We start from the raw sequence: 26,162 nt of genomic DNA on the forward strand, positions 1-26,162 counted from the left end.
AAATGAAAGATTTGTTAAAGAAATTATCTTAATTCAAGGGTTTTTGTTGTAATATATTTAACCCATTTTCTTTTAACGTACAGCCATTAGTCTAATAAGCATCCAACTGTCTACTGCCAAATTGCATGCAAGGAGTAAGGACAGGAAGGTGATGAGCTTTCTTTCCGTCCTATTTAGGGCGTAATCATAAATGTTGATGACTATTGAAAAGTTTTGACACGAGATAACAACTGCAAAAATGGACAGCTAGCACTATTAATTTTCAGACAGAACCACATCAAATCTTTGCCTATAGAAGTGTTTTTTGAGTGTCAAAGCAGACAGTCGAGGTGGTAGCATTTGGCAAACATGAAGCACTCCTATCTCCCTCTCCTACTAGTGTTTTTCCTCATCGTATCACCAGGAAATGGTAATAGAAACACCCCCACTGTTTCCCCATTTCTTTGCCGTCCTTTCCACTACGGTCTGAACTTGTTCTTTTAACTCTCTTTGCTTTTTCTGGGATCGGAAAACCGGTGAAGCAGCCGCTGATCAACCATGCAGGACATCTCCGATCCATCTCCCCAATTGCTCGCATGAAGCATGCGTGCAAAGCTGCGTCGAGACGTATGGTGAAAGTGTCAATGGGGGATGCATCGATAACCAGACTTGTTGTTGCAACATTGGACAGACGAAACCAAATACCTAATAAAGTGTATTAACTTAAAACATGTCCGAATGATTGAGCCTGTTTGGTTTTAATCAATCGACTTTCGAGTTCTATGTTTATTTTGTTCGCTTCCTCAATTACAGAGTTAAAATTTGGAATTGACATTCAAGCTTGCCTAGTCACTTATACACATGGCGTTCAATTTAATTGATCGAACCATTGAAAACCATTGCAATTCAGTTTGATCCCTTCAGTTATCTGGTTTGCCTGCTCAACAACTTATCTAGTATTGGCACAAAGCGTAGTGGAACAGTAATAGTAAAATACCAACTGCAGTTTTAAGGCTTCATGTCTGTAACTTGATGAATACAAAGAAAGTACGCACCCCAAGAGTTGTAGCTGAGGCATGGTCAAATGAATGTAGATGACTTAGGAGTTATCTTATTATGTGCCGATGATTTAGCTCAGTTTAACCTGCCCTTTTTCTAACAGGTAGCCAGACCTGCATCAGGTAACTGTTATTTAGCTTCAATTTCTATAGGAAACATCCCTATGCATTTGATGTAGAGAAGAATAAGATTTTCAATCCATCTGTAAAACATCCCTACAATTGATGAGCATTTAGTTTGCATGGGTTTAACATCATTTTCTTATGGTCTTTTATAACAGGTCAAGGTTTTTACAATTCCAACATATTAGAATCTTGATTGATAAATAGTGTTTAAAAAGAAAAAATGGAACAACAAGGGGTTGTCCTCAAAACTTTTTTCCAACTCCATTTTCAAGCCCCTTTTAGCTTTTCATCAGCGAGATGATGGGCTTCCCCTTTCCGCCTGTCTTTTCCTTTTAACGTATCATAAGTGGGCTCTGTCCTCTAGTCTTGGGAAGAAGCATGTTTATCACATTCGATGGGCCAAGCTCTGTACAGATTTAAAGTTAATTAATGCATTGCACAGGGAGGTTGTGTCTTGACTCTTGACTCTTGTGTTTTGCACGCATCATCTGCAAAAGTGAGAATAATCACTGAACAGAGAGAAAGATAAGGTAGAACTGACTGCCCTTTGAACAAGACAAAGAGAGCCCTACCAGGCGTGGGTGGGGGAAAACTCACAAAAGTTGGAAAAAAGTTTCATGACCTCTGCATGATATAGCCTTTCACAATTACAGGGATATGGTAAGGCTGTGGGTTGGAAAATGACTTCCAACCATCAGTGTGCAAATCACGTTCCCTCTCTCTTTACAAACCTTGATGTTCTTTAATTATGTATGGAAATTAATCTCCAGGATCTAATTGGGACAACAAGGTTGTGATTACTTGGACGGCGCTTCATCTGATTTTAAACGTGAGCTTTTGCAGTTTATCTAATTCTAATTCTAATTCTAATTCTAATCCAACTTTTTGTAATGTCAGGAGCAGTAGCACCGACCAGGTAAGAAAGAGTAAACTGATCAAAACAGTGAATATAGGATTACAGCGCAGTTATTCATGGAAACACACAAAGCAATAATTCCAGAAGAATTGGTGGGGAGTTGTTTTCCAAGTAATTAGAGCTTTCTGTGTTGGTCGCATGACCTCAACATGAGATATGCCATTTGTACCATACATAACTTCCATATCAATTCAATCTTTTTTCTTCTCTTATTATGTGTTCGTAGACCCCGTTACCACAATGGGTATTAAATGCTCGAGTATCTAAACTTACGGGTTCCGATATTTTATATTCAAGTTTAAGACGAATTGGAAGAGGATATTAATTAGTAATTTTTTCATTTGTTTTCAAACATCTTAATGTAATGTTCTCTAAGCCCCAAATATTGGAGATTTGTCTAAGTAAGGTAGGTGGACGACCCCAAGCAGGATCAATTCAAAAAAGAAAAAGTAAATTAATGTTATAATTTTGTATATTCCATATTTACATCTTAATTACTAAAAAAGAAGAATGAATTTAATCAATCACTTTCTTTCTTTGCACCCCTAAATTTGGGAAAAACAGTGCTGTTAATGGCACCTCATCTGTCCCCAACCAATCATTCCGAGAAAAAGAATTTAAGGAATTCGTTTAAATCGACCAAATCCATCAAACTGACAGACTATAGAGTTAATATAAACTTATTTAAACTCATTTAATTTTAAAACATAATTCGATAAATTTGACCCCTCTTTTTTATAAAATTGAATTAATTTAATTTTTAAAATTTTAATATCAAACCAATCGAGTTTATGAACAGATCCCTCTAGAACCTCAACTTGAAACCCAAGCGGGGACCACCAGCTGCCCCCATTTACTGTTTTTTTCATGCACCCAGAAACCAAAAAAGCCCCTTTCTTCGGTGGGGTCCACCTCTCCCCCCATCCCTACCCCTAAAGCCGATTGAAATGGAAAAAGACAAGTCTCTCCTTTCGTCCCTCCCGTTTTTCAACCCCAAATACAATCCTTTTATTTCGGCTAAGCCTCGCCCACGTGTTCCTATCCCATTGGTTATGTCCTAGATCACCCCTGGCCCACTAGATAGACTCCACTCCCCCACAAGCGCATCGTCATCGCACAGCTTAGCCAAAAGGCCAAAGCTTCACTTCACGCAGCAAAATTACAAAACGAAGGAACCAAACTCAAACACTCAAACTCCAGAGGCTGAGAGGGAGAAGCGAAGAGAGAGACAGAGAGAGGGAAGCTTTGTTTGTTGGTTTAACTGAGGTGGGGTTGTGGAAATGGCGTCCAAGTTGTGTGACTCGTGCAAATCAGCGACGGCAACTCTGTTCTGCAGGGCTGACACGGCGTTTCTCTGCTCCAACTGCGACTCCAAAATCCACGCCGCCAACAAGCTGGCGTCGCGTCACTCTCGGGTCTGGGTGTGCGAGGTGTGCGAGCAAGCACCGGCTCACGTGACCTGCAAGGCCGATGCGGCGGCTCTCTGCGTCACATGCGACCGAGATATCCACTCTGCGAACCCGCTCGCGCGCAGGCACGAGCGCGTCCCGGTGACCCCTGTCTACGACTCTGTTAATTCGGTACCTGCCGTCAAGCCCAACGGAGTTGTTAACTTCCTGGACGAGCGTTATTTTTCGGAAGTGGACGGAGACGCGGACGTCAGTAGGGAGGAAGCGGAGGCGGCCTCGTGGCTGCTTCCCAACCCTAACCATAAAGCTGTGGAGAGCCCAGACGTGAACACCGGCCAGTACGTGTTCTCGGAGATGGACCCGTATCTGGATCTTGATTACGGGCATGTGGATCCGAAAATGGAAGCACAAGAGCAAAACAGCTCTGGGACCGACGGAGTCGTTCCTGTCCAAAGCAAGAGCGTCCAAGCTCCAATGGTTAACGATCACTGCTTCGACTTGGACTTCACCGGATCCAAACCCTTCGCTTATGGCTACAACGCTCACTGTGTCAGCCACAGCGTAAGCAAATCACAGCAGCTTTGAAATTACAAGTAGTACTATCATTTCAAACATGAAAGTAGCATTTAAGTTTGATTTTTTTTTTGTTTTGCAGGTATCATCGTCGTCTTTGGATGTAGGGGTGGTGCCAGATGGTAGTGCGATGACGGACATATCAAACCCGTACGGGAGAGGAGCGGAGTCAACCCATCAGACGGTGCAGCTTTCATCGGCCGACAGAGAAGCCAGGGTGCTGAGGTACAGGGAGAAGAGAAAGAACAGAAAGTTCGAGAAGACGATCCGCTACGCCTCCAGGAAAGCTTACGCAGAGATGCGGCCTAGGATCAAAGGAAGGTTCGCCAAGCGCAGTGACATCGAAGTCGAAGCCGACCGCCGTAACATGTATGGATTCGGAGTCGTACCCTCGTTTTAAACAATCAGTTTAACCCCCCTCCGCCCACCTCTCCCCTTCTGCTGTAGTAATATTATTTTTGTTGTTAAATTTTGGGTTTTTAATTATCAAGTCTTTCACTTTGTTCATCTCTCTCTCCCTCTCTCTCTCTGTCTTTCGCTCCTTCTGTCCTGAGGTTTTATCAGGGAAAGGATTTTGGCTGTTTATGTGTTGTTTCCTGTATATAAGTAGGTGAAGAAGGTGTTGTAATCTTGTAATCCGACCAACAATGGAATCTGGACCTTTGATTTTGTACAAGTTTTTATTTATGTAGCAATCACTTGTTTATCTTTTGCTTCCTCTGCTTTCCATTGGTGATGATGACGATCTTGGTTAATTCGTGGGATGGTATCAAAATCTGCCATGCCATTGGCTTTCAATGTGATAAGATGTATTATCATGTGAATAATTAATTCATAATTAGCAGACGTATAGTCAAAGGGTATTGCTTGCTTCATCTCCAACCCCTTTTTTAAGCTGAAAATTCTTCAATTGGTTGGGTAAGGCTTAGAAATATCATATTCAGGGTTTTTTGACCAAATTTAAGTTCAGCAGAGTTTCATTTGTTTACTCTTCTTCTTCTTCTTCTTCTTCTTCTTCTTCCCTTTCATGGGATGGAAGGTGTTTCATTTGTCTTGATACTGACTTTAGTAAAAAGGAAAAGAGAAATGGAGGAAACAGGGTGGAAAGAAAAGGTGGGGGGACAAAGTTGTTATCTCTTCATTAAATTAGAAAGGAAATAAGCAGTAAAGGAAGGGAAAATAAGTTTGATTTACACATCCCGTACTCTTCAAATACAATCAGTTTATGATTAAGTAGGGAAAACAACGAGATGATTGAATTAAAACCAATCACACATTACTTACTGATACTAGTATAAATTGTTCTCTTTAACCCTTTTTTTGCATTTTTATTCTACTACCACTTTCTGTCCCCTTCTCCTTCCTTACTACCAGAGCAAAGACAGTGTCAATGAAGTTTGAGTGAGGACCAGATGGTAACGGGGCTGCTGATGGATTGGTAAAGTAGTTTTTGATTCTTTTGAAAGGTTATGAGATGTAGGAGATGGATCTGTAATGAGTGGGATTTGGACTTGGAGAGAGGAACCGGGTCGATCTGAAGGTGCCTTCCACGTTATGACTTGTTCCATGTTTCAGCTTCATTTTCATAGTGGTCAATACTTTCATATCAAAATCTCTATGACTTATTGGTGAACGTCAGCATCAATCAGAAGTATTATTATTATTATTACTAATTTTAAGATTTAGTCCAGGGTATAAAATTTTGAGAATGATGCTTTGCTTCATGGAATCCAAACTCCATGGAGCATTATCCACTCCTGGTAGCCCAGGTGGAAAGATGTTAAAGCATCTTCCCTTTCGACAGCCCACAACCACCAACTGGCACATTATTGGGCTGAGTTAGCTCATTGGACAAGACCCAAATTCTCTTCCATGAAACAAAAATGACCCAACGTTGTTGTCGTAACTTGAAACAATACTGTTTAATGACTGCATGGTTTTGGTTTTGGCGTTGATAGTAATACTGAGACAATAATTGAACTGTTGTAACAGCTATTAGCTTAAATCAAGGTAGCGTAAGAAAAGATGTCACTAAGGTTACGTTTTGTTCGTAAAATAGATAAAAATAAAATAAAATAATTATTATGTAAGAATAAAATAAGATAAAAATATAATAAAATAGTTATTACATAATTTGATACGACAAATGGAATAAGATAAGAATAATTATTATGAGTTATTACAGTATTTGGTTGATAATGATAATTTTAAAAAAAATTTAAAAATAAAAATAGTTTTTATTATATATATATATGATTATTTATTTTTATTTTATTTTTAAAAAATTAATATTTATGTATAATTTAATTATTAATTTTTTATTTATAATTTAATATTATTATGATTAAAATATTAAAATTTTAATTAATTTCCAAATTTAAAATATTAATATTTATAATATATAATTAAAAACTAAAAATTTTTATTATAATAATATTTATTTTTTAAAACAACAAAATACTCTTTTCATAATTTAGTAAACTTTATATTTAAAGACAAATACAAGTAAATTTTTTTAATTATTTAATTTTTATTTTCATTAAAATTTAAAAAATTTAAAAGTTAATAGTTTTATTATTAAAATATTTGTATAGTTTTTTATTTTTTTTCTTTATTTGCATTTTTTATTTTTATTTATACTAATTAAAAAGTTAATATATTAATAATTAATAAATAAAGTATTAATATTTTTAATATTTTAATCATATTAATATTAATAATGTTTAAATTATATATAAATTATTAATTTTTTATAATTTATGAATAAAATTTTCTTTTTATTTTATTTTTTTCCTTTTTTCTTTCTTTTTCTCTATGAGCCAACCACTGGAAATGTGATCGGTGTAATGAATCACCGATGTAGCGCACCATGTGGCCGAATCTGGCCACTAAGGTGCCAGATCGATGCTTCCCACGACTGGATATGACTGTGGAGTGTTAGATCCGACCTTGAAGATCTGGTCGAGAAGCACTTAGATCCGGTGCTTCTCGCGGCCAAATCAAGCCTTGGATCCAGATTCGGCAACTCTTCGATTGAATCTTGTCAAAAAGTATTAGATCGACGCTTTTTGACCATATTCAGTCGTGAAACTATCGTCGCTGCCGTCGCAGTCTCTGGTGATGAGTGCAAGTTACAGAGAGAATAAGAGTGGCAAGAAAGCGAAAAGGGAGAGAAAAAAGAAAAAAAATGAGAAAAAAAATATTTGTAGATTTAGGGTTATAATATTTTAAATTATAAAGGGTATTTTAATCTTATTAGATTTTAAAGTTATTCCTTCAATCATGAAATAATAAATACTATAAAAAAACTTAAGTTTAGTTAAATTTAAATTTTATCCCATTTTAAGAAATAATTAATACTAAAGAATAGTTGTTCCTTACTACTTTGCTTACCAAATAAAGATAAAGAAAAAACTATTAGAATAGACAAAAAATAACTAAATTATTCCTTGTACCAAACATGCTCTAAAAGTTTGGTAAGTGGTTTCAGCTTGATCTCAGCCGAAAGGTCAAGAAAAGCAAGTGAATTCTTTCTTTTAAACAATTCAAGGTCTACAAGCCTTGGGCATCAAGGCACCTAATCACATTTTAAATACCCATTATTTCCTATAAAAAATATAAATAAACACACCTTTTCATCTTTTAAATACAACCCTTCTCATTGCCTAGCCACCATTGCTCTTTCTTTTATGTCTTGTTAGACATATGAAATGAATTTTGAATTCTTTCTTTTCGTTGGAAAAACAGAGGGCGATGATGAAGCTATCAAGGTTCGCTCGTCGTACGTAATGGCAGAATATTGCCTTGTCGACACTCTTCTTGATGCTCTGAGCTCCTCTTCGCTCGTGTCTAATTTTTTTTTTTTTAAAGGTGTTCGTCTCTGCCATATGAAAGTTTTTGCTTTACCCCCTTCGTTTTGACTTTGATTTTGACAAAAAGGAGGACGATGATGATGAAAAACATCAAGGTTCGCTCGTCGTACAAAATGGCTTACTTGCCTTGTTGACTCATCTTGATGATCCGAGTCCTTTTGCTTGTCTGCAATGCTTGCGTACTTCTGTTTGTGGTATAGCGATTTGGGTTTATAATTGATGACTCAGCTCCTTACTACCCATTTAGGCACAGAACTTTGCATAATTCTTAGTTTTTGGGTGAAAGGGAGATCAAAATCCTATGGATAAAATAGCAAGATATCCTTAAATTGTGATTAAAATTAAAGGAAGGTTTATTAGTTTGACAAAATACATATTAAGAGTCTATGGGAATGACACTGGAGATCCAGGTACTTGTATGTTCACTACTCATCCGGAAAGCCTTGGCTAAGTGCACAGATTCTATGATAAATAAGATACTTTAGTCTCTTGTGTGCTCAACACAAGAAAACCTTGACTTGTGAGTTCAGCATAGACTCTTTTCTTTTGCTGATTCTTAGTACGAATTTTAGTTCTGTGGGTGGTTCTGGTTTTTGTGTTTGACAAGATCACCTCTGCCTGTTTGATTGAGGTTTGCTAACCTCTTTTTGTTTGATGGGGATGTATATGCTGTTTTTATGGGGAAGGCTGGGGTTGGTCTTGTTGCTGCAGAATTGATTTTTTGTGATTGTGCAGCTTTTCCTGAGGTTTGTCCTCTTTTTAAATGTAGCTTTGTTTACTTTATGAATGAATTCTGCTTTTCAAAAAAAGTTTGACAAAATACATTAAATCCTCAAAATCTTAACATTGCTAATAAAAAAAATTAAAAGGACAAATACCCGTTCCTCTTTCTCTCACCTTTCCTCTTTTTTCAAACAATGATCGGCCGGCGACGTTCTCTTATGTCGACCCATGATCAAATCTAGCACTCTTCGACGTCGAAGAGCGTCAGATTTGACGCGATTTGAAATGCAAGATCTGAAGCTCCGAAATCTAACCCCCTCCGCACCAGAACTGGCCCTCTGCGAAAAGAGTGCGAGAGCTCCCTCAGAGGGGAGCTCTGGCGCTCCCTTGAGAGAGTGTGAAAGCTCCCTCAGCAGGGAGCATGCTAGATCCGGTCAGATCTGATCGAAGAACGTCAGATTCGGCCGAATCTTGCTAGAGAAGAAAGTGAGTTTTTTTTAAAGAACGATAAAAATGACAAATGAAAAATAAAAATTTATATAATGTTGTAATTTTTAACACGTTCGATGAAAAAATTGTCTAAAAATATTATCACCTTAATAAATTAAGGAAATCTTAACAATTGATTAACAATTGAACTTATAAGTTCAGTAACAGATTTTTTATGAAACGATATGTTTAACTTTTGAATTATTCGACTTTTGTATAATTTTAATTAAAATTTAAAAATATCTAAATATTTTACCCAAATCATATTATTCAGACAGTTTTGATTCAAATTGTCATATCAAGTTCATTGTCTGCCAATGTTTTTGTTTCCGACAGGGCTTGAAAGAAACCAGCAAAGAAATGGTCCAAGTGAGACATCCTGTGTGACTCTTCCAAGCAAGCATTGATGCACATTGGCTTTCGCCTCTCTGATGTTTTTAGCTTTGACTCCAAAGCTCAGAGATTTGACTATGACACCATAGTTACAGCCGGTAAAGGACCCTATGGATCATGTAATGCTTTGAAAGGAACATCACAAAGCGAAGAACGTGAACTAGCAATAAAAACAAGCACGTTTGTTTACTACATTTACAACATACAGAAGTGTACTTAGTCTGGAGACTCTTTACAAATTCACACGTGCACACATTCGGTTCTGACTATGTGCGAGACTGGAAGTAGTGAAGCTACACTTTGGATGCAGTGTTTCTATTCTAGAGGCTGAAAAGATGTGATAAAACGTTAGCAGCCTGACGCATTTTGTTCCTTCGTGTTTCTATCCTTACACATTACCTTGCTGCTATAGTTTTCTACGACTAGCTATTACTATTTAAGTTTATTTCACCTTACTTTTCCAACAGCTAGAGAACCAAAACCTAAAACCATACTGGGAGGGGATGCTTAAGCCGGAAGACTACGAGAGGAACCCCCTTGATTGGCCAAGAAACGGACGACAACGCAGGTGATATTATCTGCACTACCTCTCTGGTATGCCTCTTGCATCAGCCGCTTTGCAGCCTGCTCGGGATCCTGTATTGGCTTTATCATTGCCACAGCTTCCTGAGGAAGATAAAGCAGCAGTTATGAAAGTTGCCAACTATGATAGTCACAAAAAGCTGTCAGTTTTCGTCAAACTACTTCTAAGCTCAACAGAAACATTGTTGGATTCCAGGATAACAGTAAGATAGAGGCACAAAGTAAAAAAATTGTTTCATACCTCATTTGAAACAACATCCCACAGTCCATCACTTGCAAGAATAAGGAACTCGAGAGAGCTGTCAATCTTTTCCTCCTGCAAGCTCCAAAGAAATATCAGAGTTACAGAATGCTTAAAGAACAGGTAGAAAAGAAATACTAGTAGCAATGAAAATGTAATACTCATATAATCATCTCTCAAGTAGGATCTTATAGAGATTTCTCAAGATACCAGGAAAGCTCCAACAAGCAAGGCTACTTGCAAAGTTTTCATGCTGGGAATATGTATTACAAGGTTCTATCTTAATTAAGATGTACAATGACATCTCAGGCACTTGGCATATTTCATCAAGTTCTCAACCAGACCTGAATTTCTGGATCAGCAACAACATACTGCTTCAAGAGCCTGTCCCCAAATGCACGAGAAACGGCAAGAACACCTCCTACTCTCCAAGTTCCTACAAAGATGATTCCACTCATAATAAAAGGAAGAAATTCAACACATTGTAGCAATGGTTAAACAGAAAATAAAGAAGGGAAGGTAAGAGGAGGAATGAGAAATGGCTAGATGTGAAACCGCACCAGCCCACATGACAAATCCTCCTGCATCCTCAATCCGTTGTCTCTCATCAGTTTGATCTGGCTTGTGATCGCGAGACACGGCAATAGCTGTAAGAAGAGATATCATAGAAAAGTCAGGTATAAATAATCATTTTAGCAATCAACTTCATGCGTGGTGTCATGAATTAAATGAATAAAAAGGAAAGAAAACAAAAAGAAAATGATTAATCTTACCATTGCCTCCTCTGCAGATAACAGCTCGGGAATCCCCAACATTTGCAACTAGCAAACGGTCACCAACGAGTATAGCCGTAGAAGCAGTTGATCCAGCATCCCTATTCTGATTATTTTCTGATTTTAAAAATTCAGAGTCTGTATGGTTGTAGGCATCAGCTGGAGGTTGGAAATTTAAAACACAAGTTAGGCTGATGAATGAACAACCAACTAGAAAAAAACACAGTTGTATGACACAGTTATAAAGCGAATAACCTATAGCCGATTTGGTGTCAGATATGAACTTTGGATGCCTGATCAAATTACTGAAAAGGTTTTGCTTCACATATTCAGCTGCCCGAGCACCTCCATGGCCTGAAATAACCGTGCTTGTTAAGATTAGGTTAAACAATTTCTAACTAAGCATTACTAGCGAGCAATGAATTGTTTTTACATTACTAAAAATATATGATTTTTAATGATGCATTGTAAAAGAAAATATTTAATTCTACAGCAAATTTTAACAGTACAAACCACCTCAGCATAGAATTTATAGTTTACCACAGTAATGCCCCATCCTGAGCCAATAACAGCCCTTGATAAATGGCTTCATATACTGCTACCACATTGGAGCAGATAACAACTACCAGAATCTGCACGAAATCCTTTCAGATACATTCTCTAAGTTGGAACTACAGTGTATTATTATATAAGTTGGTATATGTTCTACTATAATTGTCTAGCAACCTTATATACTTAAGCAAAGGGATTAGAGCTAGATTAAGGAACAAAACACATAATTTTAAAACAGAAAAGAGATTATGCAATGAAGAAAGGATACAGCATGGAAAACATATATAAATTATACAAGACTCTTACCACACAAATAATAATCACCACAGACGTTACAAAATGTACTTAACCATAATTGGTTCATGTGAAGTATACATAAACCAATAGTTAGTAAGGTTGTTTGCATGTTCATGCATGTGTGCAAGAGAGAAAGAGAGAAACATACCATCAAAGACTCCAAAAAGACCAACTATCTCTCCATCAACACCATCAATCCTTGTCTCATAAAAATCTTCCATCGAAGACCTTTTCCCTGGAGAGCTAGCATAGCCGTAGCTGAACTTTCCATTCTGACTGTTGCCAGAAAACATGGGACACTTGGATTTAGTCATCTTCCGAAACATTCCATTATTTAAGAAAAGATGCAAACTGAATAACATTGATTCCTCATTATCATCAAATTTAAGCACAACATATTTAAGTAGCTTTTAATATAATAGCTTCCGCACTTTCAAAAGATATTTCTTCATGCATTTCTACTCCTTAATTCATTTCCATATGAAGATTTAACAAGAATTTAGATTTTCTATCTTTATAAGCTGCATGACCTAAATCACATGACAAAACCATGCAGTAAATTTTCAAGGCAAGAGATGCAACTAACTTAGTGCAAAGCTAGAAAGGTCCAAAAACTGCCTTGCCGAGATTAAGGAAGTCAGATCCTAAGCAAAACAGAAAAAAAAATAATAATCCGTTCTAGCCAGAGTAATATCGGCAATACGACAAAATTTTATTAATCCTGACCCATAAATAATGGAACAAACATGAGTGACTTCATTCCCCATGATGACAACTGAGAAATGGTCGCATGCATTGAAAACGACAAATTGAAGATTTTGGCACAGTTTGCTCCCACATTATGCAGTGGCAAATCATTAAAAGGAAAAGATCCACAAGAATTTAACACATGACAAGCTGCTCCAAAATTGAGAACAAATGTCAGAACTTTCCAAATTTATGGAGGTTAAGCATGCATTAATTGCATAATTTATTTATTTCCCTTCCCTCTATTTTCTTTTTATTTGGTTTTGCTCAGTGATATCAATGGACAGCCACAGGCCCTATCTAATTGAGATGTGTTTTAAGGTTCACCTCAAAGCAAACCATCCAAATTAGCAGAGATCTTTGTCTAAAGGCAATTAAACAACAGATACATCACGAATTCCAAATATTAAAGGAGATGTTTCAATTTTTAATGAAAAGCTAGTATTATTAACAGATATTTCCAAATTTCATACAAAATAAATAACAACAAATTCAGAATATATGCATAAAAATTGGACAGGACATGCAAACCAAAACACAACCACATGGAATTTGAAAAAGAAAAAAAGTAAAAGAGTAACTTCCAAACCTATAAAAAAGTATCATTCCAAAGAAATTCTAGATCTAACCAAAAGATTGATGAAAATAGAAGAAGAAGAAGAAAGGCAGCAACCTAAGGCCTCCGCCGCTGACCGGTCCATCTTCAGCATGAACCTGGGTTGAAGATTGCAACACGGAATTCAGATAGCCCATACTATCGCTCGAGCTTTCAAATTTTCCACCTCTTATCACTTGTATCCAAATCAGGAAATAACAAAAACACAAGCCTACTCGATAACCTCTATATTTTAGCTGAAGATATTGATAGATAACAAAAAAAGAATAGCCTAATTTAGTAATTTTGGCAAGCTAATGAAACCAAAAACAGTCTTCACGTTTCCGGGATCATCTCAAAATCGAATCAATCTTAACCTGAAATGAAAATTCAAAAAATTTCAGATCCAAACTCAAACGAATAGATCTTAAGATCTCAATCTCATGCATAACATGCTAATCAAAGCCTAAACAAACAAACGGAACATATCGAAGGCAATAAATGCAGGAGTTACCTGAAGGAGAAGGGATAGGAAAGGAAATGCCATGAGAGATTGGAAGGAAAAAAGACGAGACTTTCAAAAGAGAAGAAACGGTTTTAGAGAGAGAAGAAGGAAAACTCAAACCAGAGGCTGCTGATCTTTCTGTTCCAAGTTTGGTTTCAGTTCGGTTTTTGGTTTGTTGTGAGCAGCCCGATTGAAACACAAAAAAACAAAGATAAACAAATTAATAATTTAATTTAATTAATGATGAAATAAAAAGGAAAAAATAAAATTGGTGATGCTAGAAAACGGGGGTGGAGTTGTTTGGTTCACACGCGGCGCCGAAGAGAAAGCCGAGGGCCAAGCTTACGATACGACCAAGTCAACCAAGTCTTCTTTATTAGGTGGTTGAACCCAACACGCGTCGCACATGCAGAAGGAGGTGTACCACCCTTCGTTTTATCTAAGGTATATAGTATTTTTGCTCTTTATCTCTTTTCGGTTTTTCACTTTGTTTCTTTTTTTAATTGAGGTTGAGTAATTTTTTTCTCCTTTTGAATTATTGCTAGTATTAGTATCTAATATTCATATACTTTTAATTAATTAATAAATTTAAAAATAAATATTCACAATTAAAAAATATTTATGATTTATTGACAACGTTACTTTAAAAAATAAAAAATAAAAGTTTAAACATGTCAACAAATGAGTGGAATAAATTTAAGTAATGTTTGACATGTTCAATGATTTCTGACCAATTTTAGATTACATTTTTTTACTAATTTATTTTTATAATTAAAAAATGAGGAGACAAAAACTATTCAACGTTCTTATAATCAGTGGTTTCAAACATGTTCATGTTTATATGCAATCAATAACAAGACTTTTTCTTCACGTAGATAATAAAAAAGTTTCGATATTGTCTAAATTTTTATTTTTTGATTTATAGTTATACAAATCATTGATTTTAACGAAAAATTAATAATTATTAAATTTAATATCAATTAACATTTTTTGTTTATGTGGCATAGATGTAACCACGTAACAACATTATTTAGTTGGTATTTATGATGTAATTGATGTGATCATATAACAACTAATTTATAATAAAATTAGTTTGAATTTAACGGTTGAAAAATGAAATTTGGTTATAATAAAGTAATCGGTTTTTGTTTTTGGATAAGCAATAAGGTAATTGGTTGGTTATATACTATTTGAATCGTTAAACCGTTTGCTTTATTTTTATTATTCTAACTCATAATTATCCATTTAAACAAATTTCATTAAACTCTAAAATTTTATACATTATTTAACGACTGAACATTAAATCAAAATAAATAAATAATAATAATAATATCGTGAAGAGATGCAAGTAAGGCAAAAAAAGATCAAGATGGACGTCAGTATATGCTTTTTAACCAATTCTATACGAAATCATTTCATAATCTGATATTATCTTTAATTTTCTTTTTTTCTCTCATTAATTTTGTTTGCAAATCAATCCAAATACATGTGTACAATTAAAGATCAATCAATCAGATCCACCGCTGAAACCACTCATCTCATCAAACAATAAAGGCTACGTTTGCTGTTAATCGTTCTTCTATAAGTTTCGTGTAGTTGAGTTTCGATTAAATAAAATTAATAAATGATGCTGTCAAATCTGGCAAACTCATCTCATTATTCTATGTTTTCTTCGATACCCCTTGCCTCAAATCATGGGAATTGTAGCGTCTGAATAGGATAAGTCATATGCAATAAATGAGATCGATTCCAGCCTTTTGCTTCATCCCATCCCAATTATTTATATTCCTTTATTTGATACACAGTTAGCATATTTCATAGTCAAATATAAACGCTTCATTAATAAATAAATTTAATATTTTTTAACATTTTTATTTTTGTACGTCATATTAAATAAATACTATATACTAAATTTCCTACCCAAACTGATATCAAAATCCCAATACAAGATACCCATACTTTATATAATCGGGTCAAATATCCGCAAACACCTATTTAAACGATACCATTACCATGAAGTAGGCTAAAACTTAATCACTCAGATGGCAGCTCAAAAATTTTGAACCCAAACTAAAATTTCTGCTATCAAACTGTAAAATTTGGTTGTATAAGGGGAAAAAAATATCATCTAATATGATCGTTAGGTCCATGGTTTTTGGCAAACTTGCGGATTAGTGTAGACATACAAACCCAAAAAGTCTCTGGAAATTTGTTGCTGAGGTGCTTGAGCAAGGCCGATATGATGTCTAGAGAAAAGCTATGGGTTTCTGGCTTCAAAGCCATGCGGATGAACATTGCTGTCCACACCTCTGGGGCCAACTTTATGGCTTGATGGAGAGAGCGAAACCCGTTAACAACTCTTGTAATAGTTGCTTGATCCTGCAAAATTTAAAGCAAATACATAAGAAACCTACCCCCAGCAATATGTTCAGCAAATTTGCAAATTCATTCATCCAGTGAATTGATGATGTGTACTAGACAACTGATGTGTGATCATCGGCGTAACTACAAACAATTAGCACGAGGAAAAATTTTCTGATCAAGTAAATTGTTTTAAGTTAATAAAGCTACTTTTACTCTTTTAGCTTGTGGGATAAATCAAGAAGACATCACAAACCTCAGATTCTGAAGTTTTTCTTGCTTTACTTTCAGCATCTAGCCTACAACCCAAAACTTCATCCTGTAGAAAAATATCCGCTGCTCTAATTATATCCCGCAGGAGGAAAACCCGCACCATTAGACCCTGCTCAGATAGAATGAAAAGCAGAAGATCTTCTGTGGCAGCAACAACAGCACGGATATCAAATGACTTCCATTCCAAGGGATGTGAATCATTCTCTTCAAAGTTTGGAGGCTCCTTGGATGATTCAGAAGCCTGTTCTGATATTGCTGCTACCTGATACAAGTTGAACCCCATTAATGAAGGGAATGAGGCAAAATAGTGAACTCAAAACAGACAATTGTCTTCATATATTAGCAGATGCAATTTCAATGTAAATATGGACTAGTCTGCATAATGTAGAAACAAAGAGAGAAGGCCTACCAAGCGCTCTAGGCGATTCCACCTAATGGATCCATTATTACAGATGAGAAGTTCCCTTAAAATTTTTCTCATATCAGGATTTGGATCTTCCAAAAGCCTCCCAATCACAAAGGGATATGCACTCTCAATAACTTTAAAATCAGGATCAAGAGCTTTTGCTGTTCCTTCTAGCGAACCAAGAGCTCTTACCACCAGAGCATAATCCGGGGGAAGGGAGAAGTTAAAACCGTACATGACATCATATAACTGGCTCATTATACTCTGAAATCCAAAATAATATAAAGAAATTGCAGGTGTCATGCTTTTGCTTCTGAAAATAGTAAAGACGGAATTTATAATATGCAGACAAGTGACCATTAAAAACAAAGAGTCTCCCAGGAGCTATCATGCCAACTTTTCAGATTTAAAAGGATGCTAACACATCTAGATTTTAGAGAGATTTGACACTCAAATGAGTCTCATGCTGCAAACCATTTGCTGGAAAGTAGAAACAATAGTTCATGTTTCATCATAAGACAATACAAAATTAAATACTTTGCCTTAATTATGTAACATAACAAGGTAGTTATGTTTGAGAAGCAGCATACAATCTTTGATACAGATCTCTTTCCATAACTGTCAATTTTCCCTCATTAAATCAAACAAAAATAACAAGAAACATTTAAACAGACAAACTTGTAGAACTACTAATTTAACAACAGAGATGGCATTTTGAAGTGCTTATTATGCCTATGTTGTACTTATAAGAATTAAAGAGAGAAATATAGCAAATCCGAACAGAAGGTAAAGCAAGCAAACACCTGGAAGTCTCGAGATTGTCGAGTTCCATCCCCAAAAGATGCCTGCAATGCATCTGCCACTGATTGTATATCAACTCCTTCAGGAATAAATCCCAAAGAAAGAAAGTCATTTGCCAAACCCAGAGAGTCACGATTCACGAAGTGCACAAGCTGAAAGAAACAAGAACTTGTCAACACAAACACAACTTCAGGGAAATAACCATCAAAGCCCAGCACCATCATGCAAAAAAGACAAAATTAAGAATGCATAAAATAAAAAACATGCTAAAAGTATCAAAGATGCCAAAGGAGGAATATGACATGAGCATGGAATAGAAACCAGGAGAAGATATTTAGAGCCTAGGTTAATAGTTAACTGTAATTTTTCCAAGAATAACCATTACTTTATTCATTTCCATTATTTTTTTCCTACTCCTACTAAAATAAAATACCCCTGTTCATCTTCAAAAAGAGAGTTTGGTACTCATAGTTAGAGGAAAAAGACGAAATTTCAGTTTTGAAATGTTATTATCTTCATGCAAACTTATGCACCAATTCCTGTTCAATGATGCATGTAATAATCTCAATGTATCCAGAAAAACCATATTTTGAATACTAACAAATTGCTTAGAAGACCTATCATGACTACATATGACAAAATTTAAAGCAGTGCCCTGGTATAATTATCAATAGAACAGCTCTTACCACTTGAATAAGCCCTACACGATAATGGCGAGGGATATCCCCCATCATCCCAAAGTCAAGATATGCAAGGGAGCCACTACTAATAGCAAAAAGGTTTCCTGGATGTGGGTCAGCGTGGAAAAATCCCACCTCAAGCAATTGTCTCAAAGAGCAGTATACTCCCTAACAACCCGTCAAAGGAGGATAAAATCAGATTATATAGACACAGGTAGACCATATATCAGGTGCAAAAGTAATGGCTACTGTGTGACCACAAGCTGAAATTAAACAAGAAGGAAAATTTTTCATTATGAATCTCACCGGAATTACATTACCTGGTCAATCAGTTCCCTTCGGTTTAGGCGTGCCTTCTTCAGGCCAATTTCATCTGTAAGCTTAATGCCATCTACCCATTCCATTGTAAGCACACCTTTCCGTGTCAGGTCCCAATATATTTTTGGCACTTTTATTCCCTTTGCCTTTTTGTTTTTGATGGTATTCCCATCTTTAGCATTTTGATTATAAGTTTGGCCATTACCTGTACTCATAAGGAATATGTATGACTATAAATAACCACCTTAAGGACAAATGAACAAAAAAATGAAACTAAAAGCATCAAATACAACAGCAGGCAGTGGCAACAATTTGATGTAATAGAAGGATATCATATAACATTTTTTTCACTATAAACTACACTCCCGAGAAAAATATCTATCCTTGAAATTGTTCTTTCCTTTAATGTGAAGCTTTCCAGTGTCAACTCAAACTCCCCATAACACAATACTAGGCAAGAAAACTAAAACAACTCTACAAGAAAACGAAACATCAAAGAAGATCCCAGGTCATGTACAGCTCACAAGTTAACCCCTTTAATATTTCTACTCTAGAAGAAGCCTAACAAATTGATAAATCCCATATCAGTTGGTAACCTTTAAATTACTTTATATAGACTTTAGAATTCATAAGCAATTATAAATACTTACTAGGATAGCCACCATAAAGAGAGGCAAAGCGTTCAGCATTTCTTGCCTCCAAGATGTAATCAATTTCATCAAACATGTGCCTTACCTGTTCATTTAAGAGAGACCTGAAGATGTCCATAAGCATGTACAATCTCATCAATGAAAAGATGATGGTACAAATGCAGGTTTCATACAAAAACAATATGAAAATGAATAATGTAAGCTGAATTATTGCAAGAATCACAGAATCCAAATACTAAGAACCTACTTTTACAAAGATCAAAATATAAGCATATCATTTACCAATGCATATAATATAACTGATGGTAGAAAATGCATATAAGATGCCTTTCAAAAAAAAATGCATAAAACATGATTGGCATATTTACACACTCTAAACATGGAAGACTCACCACTTCATTCACAGCTACTAACAGGTCTTTGCGAGCTTTTGCAAATCGTTTCAATTGGCCCCCAATCATATGGAATAACAGAGCATCAAGGGTCAACAAGAGTGACATACCAGGCCTCTGTACTTTAACAGCTACAAGTTCTCCAGAATGAAGATGAGCTGCAAGACATGAAGCAATGAAGAAAACATTCAGCTTAAGTATTCCCCAAAATATAGACCTTTAACAGATGCTATATCGAAAGCTGGAATATCTTTACCAGGAGAAAATGATATGAGGGAAAAAAAAAAAAAAGAACAGATATATTGTTTTCCCTTTCAGAAAACTGCTTGTCAACCTTTATACACCTGTCCTAAAGATGCTGCTGCAATAGGCTCTGGGCTTATATCAGCAAAAATTTCTGAAACTGGAACACCCAGTTCGGTTTCAATAGATTTTATTGCAGTATGGGTGGGAAATGGAGGAATTTGATCCTGGCATTAATTAAAAAGACTCAAATGAGAAAGAAAATCACAGATCAATGTTAATTAGTCATAAATCTCAACAACATGACCCATAATCTAATGCCTTTTGATGAAGGAATGCTTGTATACCTGCAACTTAGCAAGCTCTTGGCAATACACAGGTGGCAATATATCTGGTCTAGTGCTCAGAGCCTGCCCAAGCTGTATACACAAATAAAAGTAGGTAAAATTATAAGTTTCACCCACGAGGATTACGGGAAATAAAATAAGTAGGACTCAGCTTGGTTTTCTTTTGCTTATTGATTTTTGCTTCCAGAAGTAAAATGCAAAGAGTTTGTTTGGAGACAAAAACAAACAATTGAACAAATATAAGCATGCCTCTCTATCCCCTAATGTCTAGGAGCAACCATTGAATCTTCTCGCTCCCCATTAATATTCTGAGTTCAGACCCATAATAGAAATTTTCATGCATCTGATTTGAACTAAACAAAAAGCAGAACTGACCAGTAAACTTACTAAATTTTGTAAAACTTTGAAACTAAAATAAACAAAGTCCGATAAGCAACTTAACAAACAAATTCAATAAAATAAAGAAAATGATAAAGAAAAAATAAAGCAACTTGCCTTAATATAGAAAGGACCCAAGCGAATTAGCACCTCACGGAACTGCAATAGTGTAAAAATTGCAATAAGCTTATTGTGACCAAAACCATAAAGAAAACTTAGTCAAATGAAAGATATGATAATTTCAACAAAAAAAATGAGCCAAATAACATGAAATTGCTATGTTAAAAACTTCTAAACTCCTAGTACACAGTTAGCCAGATTGTGCCAAGGATCGAGTGTTTTTGTATGCTTTCATATTGGGTGCATATGGATGCATAACAGAAGCAATTCAAGTTGTTCAATAAAACATGTAGAAGAATAAAGTTCTTATAATACCTTGGCAGCACGCTTTTTCACGTCTCGAAAAAAGAATTGCCAAATGGTCAACTTCAATACATGAAATGAAATGATTGCTGCTCTATACAAAGCCAAAAATGGGCCAAACCGATAGACAACAGAAACACTTTTTGAGCTGTGTGTTCCAACGATATGCCCGAATTCACTTTCCAATGACTCTTTCCTCAACTTTGCGTACTCCGCAGAAGGGCTCTCCCCATGCACACTGAAGAAACCCCTAGAAAACCTGCATGAAAAAACTTTACAGGCTAAATCGCAATAAACATTTATTAGAGTGGCTCCCACATTTTATTTATCAGTACCTATCTAACCAAATTCCAAGCATAACGATAAGTGGTAAATATCCAGGCACTTACTGATATCGTCGCAGCAAGCATGACGAGTGCCAAGTATCCTGCGATCCCGCAATTCCAATATCTACCTGAGCTTCCAGAGAAACAGAATGACGCAGGATGGTTCCCACAGGTCTGTCATGGTGTACTGCTGCAAGAAGCATCAGTTACCAAATAACACAAACAGCAACATTCACATCACAGAAGCAATACTAAATAAACAACGACGGTGAAATGTCCTCTTCGTTTCCGTTGCAAACATAAATGATCCGACCAAGTATTAGACTAGTCCGTGCTCTAACACTACTAGAAAAACATGGTTAATTTTTTTTCCCAGAAACAAAACCAAAATAATCACAACATCAAAGGAAATTAAGCTCAGTGCAGCAGTAGCAACTCAAATTATTGCCATTCAAATTGAGAGAACAACGGGTGGAAAAAAGAAGGGAAAAATGGTACCCGTGGAGAGCAATGCGAGACGGCGGCAACGGTTGAGAGTGGCGAAGACATTCCTCATCGGGTCGAATCATACAAAGGAAGGTCATGCACCCATTTGGGAGATTAACTCGTGCTGACAATTTGTTCGTGAAAATGCGTCTTTGAACGAACCTTCGCGACGCAGATTCTGCTTCCGACTGCCGAAATTTTGCCACGTTACAAGTCTACATGGCGCATCAACCGTACACCAACGGCCTCTCTCAACTCTATTAGTCGACACTCTCAACACAATACGCTTAACGCAGACAGCCGGCCCAACTCGCATGTAATGGATTTAGATTGGGCTGGATTAGGGCTAAGGCCTAACTCGAGGCCCATCGATAATACAATTATACATTGTAGGAGTGAGTATTAATGGGTTCCAAGCAAAATTGATTGTCTTCAATTAATTTGGATCAATTTTTTTCGATTTTGGCATTAATCGATTAGGAGATTTAATTCATTTTGATTGATTTTTTAAGTTTTAAATTTACAATCAAATCAATAAAAAAATCAATTATTAATAATATATTTCAAAATATTTCTATAAAATCAAAATAATTTATTAAACCGACAAAAATAAATCAATTTAAGTTATTTTTATATGAAAAATTGATTAACTCGATTTTCCAAATGTTAAGATCGAACTAACCAAATATTTATCCCTTGTATTCTATCCTTATAGATTGAGGAAAGAAAAAAAATCTTATGCTATTATTATAAATGTAATAACATAAACACTTATTATGAATAATAATTTATATAGTTTTTGTAATTGATGAGAACATTATCATATGATATCTAAATGGTTTACAATTTGCAATAAGATAATAATATCCAACAAGCATTGTCTCTCATGAAAAAATGTATGAGCATGACTCATATTATTGACACCTCTATGCTTTAAAAGCTACCATAAATACATGAGATGGAAAGTATTGATATTTGATGCCACATTTTCCCTCCAATAAATCCCAACGAGTTATTATTATTATTATTATTATGAATCATGAATAATTGCAACCATTAATATAGATGGTGAAACTTTTGAAAAAAATAATTACTCAAAAAAAAGTATATAGCAAAGAGAGTATTATTATTTTTTGATGAAGTTAAAGTTACACGTAAAAATTTCAATTATAATCAATATATATATATATAAGGAAACTAATTAAACAAATTAATATAAAGTAAAAACCTAATAGTACTTGCAATTATCACTTTTTATAAATAAACTGGTTGATATTATTTTTCTCAACAAAAGAAAAAGGGAAAAGGAGAAAGAAAAAGAAAAATCTGTCTTGACTCTTGAATAGGAGAAATTTGTTGTAGGCCAATTCCCAAAGCTATAATCGGGCCCCGATCAATCGAAGAAAACCCACCCACCCACCGGATCAAACTGCAGTTACTGGTTCAGTGCTTCTCAGGCTCATCGCCCCACCGCATAGAAACTCGAAAAACCCTGGCTTCAGGGCTTATCAGAAAGATCCTCCCTCTAAATTTTCCGGTCTCATCTCTTTCAGCAAGTAAAATGGTCAAGGAAGCGCAATCTTTGCGCCCATGGTTCCTGGATTTGGTACCCTTGTTGGTGGTTCTCTTGATAGCTGCTCATGTCTTCGCTTTGGCAAGTCTTTCACTTCACTCTTCACATTTTACCCTTTGTTTCTGATTGTTATTGTCTGCAAATTAGATATTTGATTTGTTGTTTTTTTCTTGTTACAGGTTTACTGGATTTTCAGACTAGCTACCGACAAACAGCCCCAAAGAAGAAAGGCGCACTAAGCTATACATTACATTGGAAAATTGGAGAGTACTAGGTTCGTCAAACTGTTTTTTTTTTTTTTAAATTCATTGTCTCTTTTACTGATTCCGTGATGTTAAGTGAATTTGGGTTAGGGGAAAATCTGCTCCTTTGTGCTTTCCATATCTGGAGAAGTGTGGGCAGAAATCAAAATAGATTTCTTTTGAAACTTTAATATGAAAATTTCAAGCTTTCTCACCTGTCTGTCTTTTGTTTCGACAAGTCTTGCTATGTTCATACATAAAAAAAAAAAAAAAAAAATTTTGCTCATTTTGTTTGAAGTCCTATTAAATCCCCCACCCTGACCTTATTTCTTTCTGGTGTATGTTATTGTTTTGAGATGAGAGATGAGAGATGAGAAGAGGCTCAAAAAAAATATTTATTGGATATGATGACAACTTGGGTCATAATATTTTTAAAACTGTGGTTATAAGTCTTGAATTTTTTTCGATTTGGAGGTTTAATTTGGTTTTGCAGTACTAGAAGGTTTGCATTGTGGTGCATTATAGACTAGTGTGTGGATGCAAAAATTCTTCTAGATCATATGTGTGATCTTGTATTGTCTCAAATGCCTTTGTCTAAAACACCTAGGAGTTTTCAGGTGAGCACAGATATGGTGACTGTCTTGATTTAGCTAATATTTATGTTGTCTGGAAATGCTGGTGGCTGTTCTTTTTTTATGGCCTAGTTAAATAGCAATACTAGCCAAAAATGTCTAATGGGTAAAGAATACTATTGAATACAAGCTTTAGTGTTGCACAATAGGAAAAGAATCAGTTTCATTGTTCGGAAAACTTGATGTCTACCAAATTTAATGTCCATCATTTTACATTAATGATGACCTATTCCAATGAAGTTAACTATTGGATTTATGATGACTTGAACGATGATTGTGCATGTCATTTAACCCTTCTGGTTTTAAGACAGAAAATTTTCTGAAATATTGATTCGCTAGTACACAGGGAGTGTGGAAAGCAGAAGACCTCAGTTCAATATGTTAAAAACTGCTTGTAAAGGGGACTAGCATATACATGCCACCCCCATTTGGGTAGGGTAAGAAGATAAAAGGAGTGACCTTTTTATCTTAATGGTGTCCATTGCACAGATATAGGTCTTTATCTATATGTCAATGCAGATTCTAAATTACTGTATTGCCTTCTTTAATTAAGTTGGTTGTGGCACTCCAATTAGCTAGTTTCCTGCTTTTTCTAGCTGTGTTTGTTTCTATTGCTACTTCTACCCTTCTGGTTAACGTTTCTATGCATGTACATCTTGTTGTCTTTTAATTAATCCAATCATCAAGGACATTAGGTTCAGTATGTCATATGTGGCTTAGATATCGTGTAATTAGTCTGTTTAGCTGCTTTATCATGATAAGCAGTTTCAATTACATTTTGATATGATTTGCTACTTGAATATAGTTCAAATGTCATCTTATGTTGTACAAATGAGATGAGATTCTAGTCTCTCCCCCTGTTTCATATTCTCAAGAAACCAAACTATGTCTTTCTCTTTTGCAGGAGGTTCTTAATGCTGGATTCGATTCTATGTAGAGACAGATTTATAAAAGATTATAAGAAGTTTTGTGAACCCATCATGTAACTCATGCTTTATTGAACATCAGATTTGTTGCGTGGTCCATGTTTGTACATTGTTGTTCTAGAGGTTCTGGACTTTTGCCTTTCTGCTGACCAGTTGAATTGGATTATCTTTGTTACCATGTAAGATATCGGTGACTATGAGGTCACTGTTGTTCATGTTCTTTCCGTTAGCCAGGGGACATGATTGTTGAATTTCTGACCTTTCTTATTTGGGAATAGTATTTTCAACAACATGATTACATAAATCATATTGGGGGTTTTCTGTTCCGATTGCACTTTATATTATAACGGCTGCATCTGCTGTTCTCCATTTGATACATAGCATAGGCAATAAGTCTTCTGCGATTGCTCGTGCAATATATGCATGCATGTATTTCTGGTGTTGCATTGTCATATCTCTGCACCGGCCTAAAGACAATCAACATTTAGATTGGCATTGTATATACTCGATTATGTTGGAAAGAATCTAGTTGTATAAGGCTATGAGTCTTTAGCTGTGATTTTTTTATCTGATGCAATTAGATGTCTTCATATGATTAGCCTACGTTGTTCATGGTGCAACTTTTAGCAGCATAAGTTAGACAAACCATCTCCTCTTCCTTCTTCTATAGCGTACAAACGTGGTAAGTAGATTTCCACTAATTAAATGCTTGGAAATGTGATGCGCATTCCTCGTGCCAAATGCTTACCAAAATTCTCACTCTTCTTGCTTGGTCGAGAACTCCCTTATAAAACCAGCAAGTTTGGTCCAGGAATCTAGGTACGGAAACAATGCACTGTTCATAGAAAGAAATTCAGAAGTAACTCTTCTTGTCC

At 35.6% G+C, this 26,162-nt stretch overlaps 4 protein-coding genes across 6 annotated transcripts; 2 read left to right on the top strand and 2 right to left on the bottom strand.

Moving 5' to 3' along the window:
* The first annotated feature begins 3,204 nt into the window (after positions 1-3,204).
* Positions 3,205-4,737, top strand: LOC18587662 (zinc finger protein CONSTANS-LIKE 4). The gene is made up of 2 exons (XM_018128194.2): positions 3,205-4,049; positions 4,144-4,737. The coding sequence occupies exons 1-2, from the start codon at positions 3,360-3,362 to the stop codon at positions 4,459-4,461; spliced, it is 1,008 nt and encodes a 335-aa protein (XP_017983683.2). The 5' UTR covers positions 3,205-3,359; the 3' UTR covers positions 4,462-4,737.
* Positions 4,738-9,699: 4,962 nt separating this feature from the next.
* On the bottom strand, positions 9,700-13,992 carry LOC18587664 (putative protein phosphatase 2C 59). Its single transcript, XM_018127605.2, has 9 exons — positions 13,840-13,992; positions 13,404-13,702; positions 12,132-12,259; positions 11,390-11,488; positions 11,135-11,293; positions 10,922-11,008; positions 10,706-10,797; positions 10,362-10,436; positions 9,700-10,204 (listed from the first exon to the last, which is right to left on the bottom strand). Exons 2-9 carry the CDS (start codon positions 13,481-13,483, stop codon positions 10,046-10,048), a joined length of 879 nt encoding a protein of 292 aa, XP_017983094.1. The 5' UTR covers positions 13,484-13,702; positions 13,840-13,992; the 3' UTR covers positions 9,700-10,045.
* Positions 13,993-15,755: 1,763 nt separating this feature from the next.
* Positions 15,756-22,161, bottom strand: LOC18587665 (Protein kinase superfamily protein). 2 transcript variants are annotated; one of them, XM_018127606.2, is made up of 14 exons: positions 21,927-22,161; positions 21,492-21,615; positions 21,115-21,361; positions 20,797-20,838; positions 20,302-20,373; positions 20,046-20,181; positions 19,712-19,869; positions 19,320-19,404; positions 18,672-18,874; positions 18,358-18,519; positions 17,674-17,823; positions 16,874-17,134; positions 16,448-16,726; positions 15,756-16,209 (listed from the first exon to the last, which is right to left on the bottom strand). In XM_018127606.2, the coding sequence occupies exons 1-14, from the start codon at positions 21,982-21,984 to the stop codon at positions 15,955-15,957; spliced, it is 2,232 nt and encodes a 743-aa protein (XP_017983095.2). In that variant the 5' UTR covers positions 21,985-22,161; the 3' UTR covers positions 15,756-15,954. The 2 variants fall into 2 exon arrangements, with proteins under 2 accessions (XP_017983095.2, XP_007011651.3); XM_007011589.3 differs by having other exon boundaries at positions 21,492-21,618.
* Positions 22,162-23,184: 1,023 nt separating this feature from the next.
* LOC18587666 (uncharacterized) lies at positions 23,185-25,613 on the top strand. 2 transcript variants are annotated; one of them, XR_016028240.1, is made up of 4 exons: positions 23,185-23,568; positions 23,667-23,761; positions 24,223-24,346; positions 25,266-25,613. XR_016028240.1 is itself a non-coding variant. In XM_007011594.3 (3 exons), exons 1-2 carry the CDS (start codon positions 23,476-23,478, stop codon positions 23,724-23,726), a joined length of 153 nt encoding a protein of 50 aa, XP_007011656.2. In that variant the 5' UTR covers positions 23,187-23,475; the 3' UTR covers positions 23,727-23,761; positions 25,266-25,613. The 2 variants fall into 2 exon arrangements, 1 of the variants encoding a protein (XP_007011656.2); XM_007011594.3 differs by lacking the exon at positions 24,223-24,346 and having other exon boundaries at positions 23,187-23,568.
* The last annotated feature ends 549 nt before the right edge of the window (positions 25,614-26,162 follow it).

This window comes from Theobroma cacao, chromosome 9 (assembly GCF_053813885.1).
Source record: "Theobroma cacao isolate CCN51 chromosome 9, ASM5381388v1, whole genome shotgun sequence".
Classification (NCBI taxonomy): Eukaryota; Viridiplantae; Streptophyta; class Magnoliopsida; order Malvales; family Malvaceae; genus Theobroma; species Theobroma cacao.